We start from the raw sequence: 12029 nt of genomic DNA on the forward strand, positions 1-12029 counted from the left end.
GGTATATTCGCTGCTTCCTAGACATGATCTCCCATTTCTTGTCTCTAGGCTTTTGCACAAGCTATTTACCATGCCTGGAATGCATTCTTTCCTTGTCTCCATCTCTTAGACTCTCTGGTTTCCTTAAATTTCAAATCCTATGGGAAGGTTTCATGATCCCTCTAGCTGTTAGTTTTTTCTCTCCTCAAATAATCGTTTATATTTGTCTGTTTACATATTGTATTCTGAGTAGAATGTAAACTTCTTGAAAGCAGAAAATGTTTTTCATTTTATCTTTGTATTTCTAGGACTTAGCATACAGACAACCCTAATAAATACTAATTGGATTAGTATGGATTAGCTAAGAACCTCCTGGCAAAGGTCTGGTAGGTTTTCCTACCAAGCTGGAAAGGTGTTTGAGTATGAACCTGGCACCAGCATGGCCTCAGTGTGATGAATATTTCAGCCACAATAGTACATGAAGACCAGACTAATAAGTTAAAGAAGAGCTGTGATCTCTATTGGTGGAAGGACTGGTATGATAGATCCTTGAGGTAAAGAAGAAAAAAAATTCAGTTCATTAGCCTTAGCCCATCTGGGACTCTAGGTCATCTAGATCGTTGGGGACCCTGGGTGTGTCATCAAATGCATTTACTTTCCCACTCAGCTTCTTGTGACCCTCAAATCTGATAAACATTTGATCACTGTCTTAACCTGTTATTGATTTAAAAAATGGTAGATGGAACTGAACCAAGGACAGATTCCTGTAGTGTGTGTATATGTATATACACACATATTTATATATAAATATACACACATATGTGTGTATATATATAAAAATTTGATATGTGTTCTTTTGGTGGCGAAGCACATGGAATAACTTTGGATGATGGGCATATATATATATATATATATATATATATATCTTGACCAAATTTTTAAAACACTTACCTCAGTTGGACATATTTCCAGTGACTTTCTCATTCCAATAAGAGTAAAGGCTGTAAGATATATAGCTTTTTCTTTTGTGTCTTTAGGTATGGTACCCTAAAAACAATAGCAACAAATACTTTAAGTAGACTGCTTCTTGAATATATAAAAATATTTTACAGCATTTACCAAGATAAGGTCAAAATCGATATATGACCTACATATAAAGAGAAATATAAGAAAATTTGAAGAACATGGAACATATTACCTATCAGACTTATGAATAGGTTAACAATTAATGAATAAATAAGAGATAGAGAGTAGGGTGAGGTATAAAATGCATAACTTCAATTACATTAAATTAAAAAGGGTTTCTACAAAGAAAACAAATATAGCCAAGATCAGAAGGAAAGCAGAAAATTGGGGAAAACATTTTATAGACAGTTTCTCAGATAAAGATCTTTTATCTCAAATACATAAAGAACTTTGTGAAATCTATAAAAATACAACTCATTCCCCAATTGATAAATGGTCAAAGGATATGAACAGGCAGTTTTCCATTGAAGAAATCAAAACATTTTATAGTCATATGAAAAACTGCTCTAAATCATTGCTCATTAGATAAATGCAAATTAAAAATAACCTTGAGACATCATTTTACATCTATCAGATTGGCTAAAATGATTGAAGGGAACGCACCAAATGTTGGAGGGAGTGTGGGAAAATTGGAACATTAACTTGCTGTTGGTGTGACTGTGAACTGACCATGCCATTTTGGAGGACAATCTGGAATTATGCCAAAGAAATTATTGAACTACCCTTTGATTCAGCAATACCACTTCTGGGTCTGTTGCTAAAAGATGAGAACATATATGTTCTAAAATGTTTACAGCAGCTCTCTTTGTGGTGGCAAGGAGCTAGAAGTTGTAGGTTGGAAGCTGGGAGTTGGTTGGAGAATGGCTGAAAAAGTTGTGGTGTGTGATAGTGATGGAATACAACTATGTGGGTAAGAGATGATGCGTTTGATGATTTTAGAAAAACATGGATAGATTTGCATGAAATAATGAAGAGTGAAATGAGCAGAGCCAAGAGAATGTTGTATACTGTAACAGCAATATTGTTTTGAGAAAAACTTTGAGTAACTAAGTCATTTTGATTATTGTGAATACCAAAATAAACTACAAAGGATCTATGAAGGAAGACACTATCCGCATCCAGAGAAAGAACTGATAAATGGAAGTATGTATCGTATGTGTGTATATACATATACGTATATATTATATATGTATGTTTATATATATATAAAATTTGTGTATAATGGTAGCCATCTCTAGGGTAGGGGGAGGAATAAAAAAGTTGCATGATAACTTTATTTTATATTTAAAGGGTATAGAAAGTTGTTCATAATAGATTTGCAGTTTCATGGGCAATCATCTTTTTTCTATTCTACTATATTATGAAAATGCTTGTTTTACTTCTTAAGTTCAGAATAAAATAACATTTTAAAATATCAAAATATTCATCATTGCATCAGGTGTGGACAGTCTCTCCATTAGCATAGACCATAACCCCTTCAAAACTGATTTGGAAAGAAGCCAGGTATAGTAGATTGAGAGAGACTTCAGAGTCAGGAAGGCCTGGGTTCAAGTTTCTGCCTATAACATACACTGGCTTTGTAATCCTGAGCAAGTGATTTAACCTGGAGGCAACTTTCTAAGACTATAAATCATAGAAAAGGTGCAGACCTGCATTGCTAGAGATAATTTTCTATACCAATAAAATCAAAGGTCTAATTCTTATTCTTATTCAGGTGACCCTTCAGATTTATGGTTTAGAAAGTCTCAATTTTGAATATCCGAAGTATGTAGGGTCAGAGCTATAGTCTGTTAAATAATTAATGGAGAAAGAAGAGCACTGGATTTGAAATCCAAAGACCCGGTTTGAGTCTCAGCTATGCCACTGCACCTAATTTCTTTGAACCTTAGTTTTCTCTTTGAACCTGTTTCCTACTCTGTAAAAGGAAGATGATAATACTTTAATCTGACTACCTTCCAGGGTGGTGAAAGTGTTATTTGAACTATGAAGGATTATACAAATATAAGCTATTAAACTCTCTTGTCATCCAGACCTTGTTCATACCTTGGAGCTCTAGCCTCCAAACAGGCTCCAATATCTCTAGTTAACTAATATCTGATAGTTTGGTTTTATCACCCACCTCAGGTAAAGTATAGTATTTGTGGACTCTGCTACTTATGAAATTTGTTCATAAATTATTGATTCATTATATAACAGGCCAATGAAGGTCTAGTCCTGGAGGCATGCACATTTAATGAGCCTGATTCTGTATATGTTTGATGGGAGGGGGCTAACTCTCCTCTTCAGAGTAAATGCAGATATTCTGTAACTATTTCTTGTCCCCTTACTGCTGGTGGGAGGGGGGGGGAGTCTTTTGATTGGCTGCTAAGCCAGAACTGAGTGTGCATACAAAAACACTAACATTAGGACAAAGGGATTTCTCTCTCTCTCTCTGGCTACCTTGGAATAGCAATTGCTGTGGGAAAGGGGCAATGTCCCATCACTTTCACCACCACCCATGGGGTAGTGGGATGTTAGAATAGCTGTAGAGGGTAACTTTTGACAGCCCCTATTCCTTCAGATGGAAGAAGTTTCTAAGAGGACCAAGAATTTTTTTTTCTTCTCATCATATGAGCCAATGTGAACTGGAGAACTAGACTCCAACTTGTCTAATAAAAATAATTGCTCGTCATATGTTTGGTTTCCTTACCTGTAATTTTAGTGGTTGATATTCAGACTCATCTTTGAAAGATCCATCTTCCAACTGACATTTCTCAATCAGCCACAATAATGAATTGCAAATTGAATTTCTATCCTGTGGAATATATTTATTTACTTGTCCAAATATTCTTAAGGCAAGAGCTGTAAACCTGTCAAAAATAAGGTCAAGTGAAAAATTCAATGTTGTCAGTGATATGGGAAAAAGGGCAATCTAATATGTTGTTTGTAAGGCTGAAAATTAATGCAAACATTTTAGAAAACAGTGTGGCAATATATAACAAGAGTTATAAAACATATTTTTAATTCAGGAATTCCATCTCTTGGAATTTTATCCTAAAAATATCATAGAAAGGAAAATGTCTGATCCATACCAAACTATTCATAGTTTATTTGCAAAAGCACAAAAAACTGGAAACAACTGACATGTCTGATGATAGGATAGAATAAATTATTATAAGTCAATGTAGTGGAGTTCTATAAATGATGCATAAAAAGATAAATATGGGGGCAGCTAGGTGGTGCAGTGGATAAAGCACCAGCCCTGGATTCAGGGGGACCTGAGTTCAAATCCGGCTTCAGACACTTGACACTAGTTGTGTGACCATGTGTTAACCCTCATTGCCCTGCACCCCCCCAAAAAAAAAGATAAATATGAAGCCTATAAAGACAGAGGGAATCTTTTGAAGGAAGTAATACAGAATCAGGAAGGTCAAACGTGGATACATATTGACTAAAATTATATAAGAGAGTTGAGAAGCAATATAAATACTTAGCTCCTCTCAGCAGTACAATGATTCAGGACAATCCCAAGGAACTAATGAGGAAGCATACTATGCACTGCTATAGAAAGAACAGATAAAAAGAACACTTGTGGATTGTACATATATAACCTGATTGTGATCTTGTGGAGGGGGGAGGAAAGGGAGGGAGGGAGGGAGGGAGAAAAATTTGGAACTCTAAATCTAATGAAAATGAATGTTGAAAACTACCCTTACATGTAAATGGAAAATAAAATGAATGTTTGTTAAATGAAAAAAAAATTAAAAAGAGAAGCAATATAAAATAGTGCATAGTGAACTTTTTGAAGCCAGAAATATCTGGGTTCAAGTTATCCCACTCCTGTCTCCCAATATCCTACTGACTGACAATATGACAATGTGTAACTACTCAGTATTCTAGGCAATTACTAGAAGATATTTATTTGCATTGGCAGAGTTTCCTTACCCAGGAGTTCCTTATGCCAGGAAATCACAGGTGCTGACTCTGCGTGTGTGTGTGTGTGTGTGTGTGTGTGTGTGTGTGTGTGTGTGTGTGCCTTATATAAAGGAATGAAGGGAGAAAGGGTAGGAGGGAGGAATAAATAAAAATAGTGGGATTTCATACAGATCTGGAAAGGGACCTAGAACAAAAAAATTAAGCTAAAAAGTTACAAAATCTGACTATAATGAAGTTTTATTCTAAATGAAAATAACCCCAGAGGTGTCTTAACCTGACTTTCAGTTTCCCAATCTATAAAGTTAAGGGGTTGGGCTAGATCTTTTCCATCTCCAATATTCTGTGTTCCTTGTTCTAATATTTTTTGCTTGAGGGTTCCTTTCAAATATTACACTCAAAATAATATGTGCAGATCAGTTTGGTGAATGTTAAAGTGATAATTCATCTTTTTAACACGTATGTTGGAGTTTATAGAAGAACACAGGATAGTTTGGAGAAGGCAATGGTGTTGAAATCAGCCAGCTAACCTTATTTTGCAACTGAGAAAACAGAACTAAAGACGTTAAGTGACTTGTCCATTTTCACTCAGCTAATAAGTATCAGAAATAGAATTCATATCCTGACCCCAGGTCCCAGCATTCATTCTACATTCCTCTATGTTGTTTCTCTCTACATGGTGCTGAAACAGCATTCACTAACTTTAAAAGTTATTGCAAGGCAAGCACTGTGCAAACCTCAAAGCTTTATATTTATGTGAATTATTCTTATTGTAGTTCGTTTTATTCTTATTGTTAGGTTACAATGTAGCTTCATCTTTCAAGAATAATCCTAGCCTATAAATAATGTACAAAAATCAGACAGACATTACTATAGAACTGCCACTGTGACGGCCCTTCTTGTGATTGAAGCTACTAAATGATAAGTTAGTTGAAATTTGATTGAGAATGGAATTAGTACAAAATATACATCTCCTCTGCATACTCTTCCATCATAATAGGGAAGTTAGGAAGAGAGGTGGGTTTTGGGGAAAGATAATGTAAAGAAATCTGGGATGCAAGTTGTAACCTATGCATGCCAACCATCCTGTGCTACCACTCTTTCTCAGCAAAAAATGAAAAGCATGGGGAGGGTTAGGGAGAGGAGATTCTTATTCTCTAGCAGCTGCCCTGGTGCAGAGTCTGCCCATTAAGAATTGTTTTAAGAAGTCACAACATAATTTATAGGCAGGAGGAAGAAGAGAATTTTGCCTGTGCAACTGCTATGAGTGCCTGTTAGATTATTGCTGTCCTGAGGAACCAGCACTGGCCCAGCCATGGGAGAGGGCAGAGAGGGAATGCAGTAAATCATAACAGGAGGTAGTAGAGTTGTTCTTCCTCTAACTGGTTGATCATTCACAGCCTGGGGTAAGACCATGGTCTCCACTTTGGAGATCACCAGTTTAGTGGAATGAGCACTATAATAATACTATGTAATAATTTAATTTAATTAATTTAATAATAATATAATAATACACTAAAATAAACTGGATCTTGAGTTAGAGGACATGAGTTTGAATCTTTATTCCAGTCCTTAGTACCAGTGCAGCCTTTGGCAGGTTGGTTTAACCACCATAAACCTCAATTTCTTCAACTGTAAACTGAGGGAAGGGTAAACAAGTGACTCTCTAAAGTCACTTACATCTCCAAATCCTATTATCCTTTTCCATGAACACTGAAATTGGAACTTGTAAAGGCCATAGAAAGGGATGAAGCCAGTTCCTGGTTAGGAACCACATGAAGAGAAGAAGACAAAAATAAAGCCAAGGCCAACATCCACATGGGTGAAGAAGCTAGGAATTACAAATGAAGGCAAGATCAGATTCCAACCAATCTATCCAGAACTATAGTGACATGCAGATGGAAGAGGAGACAGGACCAAACAGAGTCTGACCACACCATCCAAGAATGTAACAGGGTCTGGAGCCTAAGCTGACACAAAGTTTTGATCTAGGAACTGAGGCTGGAAATATGAGTAAATGGAAGAAAACTCTTAATATGATAAAGATATACATACTACAAGAATTAAGCCTCACAAAGAGAATAATTCCCCAATCAATCCAAGTAGAACTTTAGGGGGAAAAGAAAGTCATAGCTACAAAGATTCCAAAAGTGACTAGAAGAAACGAAGCAACAGATAACAAATAAAATTATAAATGAAATTAGAGCTCTTAAGAAAGAAAAAAATGGAATGAGAATAGTATACAACATGGGAAACCTTACCAAAAAATAGAATAAAGCAAACAGAAATCAATAATTCCATGAGACAAAAATATTAGACCAAAATCAAAAGACTAAAAAATATTAGAAGAATATGTAAGGTACTTACTAACAAAAACAACTGACTCAGAAAGCTAATTAAGAAGAAATAATTTTAAAACCATCAGACTTCCTAAAATAATGACCAAAAAACCCCTGAATATCATATTGTAAATAAGTCACAAAAGAAACTACCCAAATCTATTGGAACCAGAAGTAAAAATGAAAATAGAATTTACCAGTCACTTCCTAAAAAGAATGTCATATTGACAACACCCAGGATTGTCACAGACAAAATCCAGAGCTTCTAGAACAAAGTAAAAATACTAAAAGAAGTCAAAAAAGAAAGAAACAAAAGATCAAGAGACCACAGTAGGGATAATATAAGACTATGCTTCAATCTCCATAAATAAGAGATTATTTCAGAATATAATATCTTAAATGTAAAAGAAAAAGATTTACCAAGATAAGTGTATTCTATGGAATGTAATATTATCCTACAGAGGGAAGAAATGAGCCTTTAATAGGATATTAATATAATTTAACATTTATATAATGCTTTAAAATGTCCAAATTGCTTTATATGTTACCTAATTTAATCCTCACAACAACTCTGTGAGGTAGGTACTCTTATTATACTCATTTTATACATGAGGAAATTGAAGCTGAAAGAAGTCGTGACTTCCTAAAGCTCACATAGCCATTAAGTGTGCAAAATTTAAACTCAAATCATCCTGATTCCATGTTCTATCCACTGCATAGCTACCTGAATAGAGGAGTTTCAATCAATTCTTATGAAAAGGCCTGAACTAGATAGATACTTAAAATAGCATACATAGAAGATAAGAAAAACCTAGTAGGGTAAAAAAAAAAGATCTGAGTAATTGGAGGGAGCTAAATAAAGATAAAATGTTTCTATTCTAACAAAGAAATAAAAGTAAGTGTCCCTTCAGAAGTTAACTATCTTCAAAAGTCTTCAGAGATGTTGAAGAAAGATTAAACAGAATACGTGTAGTTCTGTATGTTTTGGTGGTTTTAAAAGAGGAAAGAAAAGTTAGGGGAAAAGAAACATACCAGACCAAAAAAAAATGAAGAAAAAGGAAGAACTTATTATTTCTAATAATTAGGAAAGTATATAAATATGGAGAAATGGTGAGGATAGTGGGTACTTCATTAGCTTCAATCTTATCTGAACTGGGCAAAGAAGAGTTAAAAACACACACAAAAAGAATTTGGAACAAAAACACATTAAATTCAACAGATAAACATGTGGGGAAAGAAAAGAGGGGAAAAGGTTAAGAGGGAGAGTATAGTTGGGGAATAGTCACAAGCAAAACAAACTTGAACATTGGAGGGCAGAACATAACAGGAGAATTAAAAGGACAGAAGAAAAGTGTAAGAACCAGTGATCAAGGTGTAGGCTGGGTGAAGAGAAAAGGTACAGAGAAGTAGCATCAGACTACTTTAACTATAGATTACCAGTGGTAATTATATCTCTTTTCTTTCATTACCCTTTTCTTTCTTTGTAAAGGAAGGGTGTGGAGAAAAGAGGAGGGAAATTATAAAAGAGTATGATGGAGAAAACACAATGAACAGCTACAAACATGATTATGAGTGAAATGAATTCATCCATAAAATGGAGGGTGTGGCATTAGGAGGGATTAGAAAACAAAATCCAACAATATGTTGTTTATAAGAAACATACTTGGGGGCAGCAAGGTGGCGCAGTGGATAAGCACCGGCCCTGGATTCAGGAGTACCTAAGTTCAAATCCGGCCTCAGACACTTACTAGCTGTGTGACCCTGGGCAAGTCACTTAACCCCCAATTGCCTCACAAAAAAAAACTAAAGAACAAAAAAAGAAACAAAGAAACATACTTGAAATAAGAATTCAGTGTTAATTAAAAGGAGAGGCTGAAACAGAATTTATTATGCCTCAAACTGATTAATAAAAGCAAAGATGGCAATCATGATTTCAGACAGGGCAACAGTAAAAATAGACATGGTTAAAAAAGATAATCAAGGAAACTACTTATGTTTAAAGGTACCATTGGCAATGAGATATCAATGCTTAATGTGTATGACTTGAAAGGCATATATAATATCTAAATATAAAGGAATAGCTAATCAAATGTCAGGGAGAAATAAACAATAAAATTAAAATAGCTGGGGATTTTATAATGTACTTTTCAGAATTAGACAAATCTTTTAAAAAGTAGGCAAGAAATTAAGGACCTGAATAAAATTTTTGAAAAATGGGATATGATAGATCTCTGGTGATTCCTGAATGGGAATTTAAGGGAATACACATATTTCTCAGCTGTACATGACACCTTGACAAAAATTAAACATGTGCTAAGGACATAAGTAAACCTCATAAGCAAATATAGAATAACAGATATATTAAACACAACCTTTATTGACTACAGCACCATAAAATTTACAATAAATAAAGAGAAGGTGAAGAAAGGATTGAAATTTAAATAATATAATCCTAAAAAATATGTAGGTCAAAGACCAAATCATAGAAGCAATAGATCATTTCATCAAAGAAAGTAACAACAATAAAACAACATACTGAAACTTTGGGGATGTACCTAACACAGTCATTAGGGGAAACTTATTTATCTGAACACATATCAATGAAAAAGAAAAAGAACAGGTCAATGAGTTGGACAGAGAACTGGAAAAACATTTTAGAAAAGCAACAAAAAACCCCAATGAAATACAAAAATAGATATTCTAAAAATCAAGGAAAAACAAAATTGAAAACAAAAAGTCCCATTGAATAGAAAGGTATGATTAGGAAATTAAAAAAACAAACAAATGATGAATGGGTTACTGTAGGAAACATCAGTACATTAGAAATGTTGACTTACCAAGTGGTGGCATCCCTACCCTTCCACATGCTATAAGCATAATCTGCATTTCTGTAAGACAGGATACTTACAATTCCTAAGGGACAAAAGAAGAACATAGTGTTTCACTGGCTTGAATTGCTTTTTAGAGTGTTTTATTACTCTCTAGAAACTGTGAGCTTCCTTCAGCATTTGCCATAAATTGTATATGCTTTACTTATTGTGCATGTTCTAATGTCTAACATGAAAGAATAGGGAATTAACAAATAGAGCATGCAGCTCTCAAACAGAAAGAATGTGTTTTGTAGGGTTTGCAATGCAAGTGACTAGTGTTTGTCAGACAGTTACTAAAGAATTGGCAGTCACGTCAGCTGCTAGAGAACATTATGTATTTAATTAATATAGTTCACATCTTGGTTCTAGTTAAAATATGGTTTGCTATTGGAAGGGTATTTTTAATTGAGTATTAATATAGCACTCATAAAAAATAGTTTAACATTAATTAGCAAACTGTAGTGGAAAGCATACAATGTCTGAAATCAGAAGAACTGAGTGTTGTTTCTAGTACCTCCTTTCATTAGTTAAAAGTTTTTATGTGGCCTTATACATCTTAAGCAAACTATATCACCTCTCTGACCCTTGATTTCCTCATCTGCACAAGATTGTTGTTGTTCAGTTGTTTTTCAGTCACATCAGACTCTTCATGACTCTTTTGGGGATTTTCTTGGAAAAGATATTGGACTGGTTTGTCATTTCCTTCTACAGCTCATTTGACAGATGAGGAAACTGAGGCAAGCAGGGTTAAGTGACTTGCCCAGGATCACACAGTAAGTATCTAAGGTCAGATTTTAACTCGGGTCTCCTGAACTCCAGGCCAAGTGCTCAATTCACTGTGCCAACTCGCTACACTTGCACAATGAGAGGGATAATAATAATAATAATAATCTACGTCTTATTGCTATTGCGAGGATCAAATGAGAAAACGGATATGAAAGTATTCTGTAACCAGAAAGCCCTAACTACTATTTATTGTTATTTCTTTTGTTATTGCATAAATAATCTAATAACTTCTATACATTATTATTTATTATTAATTCATTAGATGCTTCGATTCATCATGGGACCAAGATTTCATTTGTGTGGATACTCCCTCCACTGATTACAATTTTTAAGTTATTTATGGTAAGAACTGATGTAGCTGAAAACTCCATCACCTGGTAGCCAACTAGGGGATAATCTTCTCTGAATTTACCTAGGGTGATCCTTGAACAAAAGCCACTACTCACTACTACATACTAGCTCACAACTCAAGACTTTCTAGCTTGCTAGAAAGGCCTTAGAGAATCTAGGGTTACCTCCAGCCTATGCTGAGGTATTGTATGAAGGCTTTGGTGGAGGGAGTTTGATTTAGCTATTCTAAATTACTGGCTAGTTTACATTTCCCACCCATAACCTTGTGAAAAAAATAACTATATTTGGAAGTTATGACAGCCCTTACATAAGTGACATGAAGTCCATATCTACCTTCTTTCATTTTCTTCTTCATATTCTCTTTTTCAGTTACATGGCTGGCACCAATGATGTTCCAATTGTCTCCATCTTCCAGGTAATGATAGACATAGAATACAGGAATGATGCTCATTAACTCTGCTTCTGCACTACCCTTTGGGAGATGGCTTAAAGTAGAGATGCCTTCAGGAGTCAGGACTGTAGAAATCACCTCACCAATAAGAGTTCCTGTCAATCCAAATCCCCACCCCACCCCAGAGACAAAACAAATTTAGACACTGCTTCTTTCTCCTATGCCCAACTGTGGCATGCAAATTGAAATGAGGGAAAGAGCACCTATTTTTCTTCCCTTCTATAAGTAAAAGGTCATTTCCCAACTTCGTTGTCATATGTAAGGTGATTTGTTATGTTGAGATTCACCAATCGGGGGCATGGAAATAAAGGGGTC

The 12029-nt window shown here is 34.9% G+C and overlaps 1 protein-coding gene across 1 annotated transcript in view; it reads right to left on the reverse strand.

The window, feature by feature from the left end:
* C5 (complement C5) overlaps window positions 1-12029 on the reverse strand; it is a 118059-nt gene that overhangs the window by 48041 nt on the left and 57989 nt on the right. Inside the window, 4 exon segments of the mRNA XM_043980716.1 lie at window positions 931-1026; window positions 3695-3854; window positions 10094-10169; window positions 11597-11809. Of these exon segments, the coding sequence (XP_043836651.1) occupies window positions 931-1026; window positions 3695-3854; window positions 10094-10169; window positions 11597-11809 (545 nt within the window).

The sequence above is a fragment of the Dromiciops gliroides genome, chromosome 2, assembly GCF_019393635.1.
Source record: "Dromiciops gliroides isolate mDroGli1 chromosome 2, mDroGli1.pri, whole genome shotgun sequence".
In the NCBI taxonomy this organism is placed as follows: Eukaryota; Metazoa; Chordata; class Mammalia; order Microbiotheria; family Microbiotheriidae; genus Dromiciops; species Dromiciops gliroides.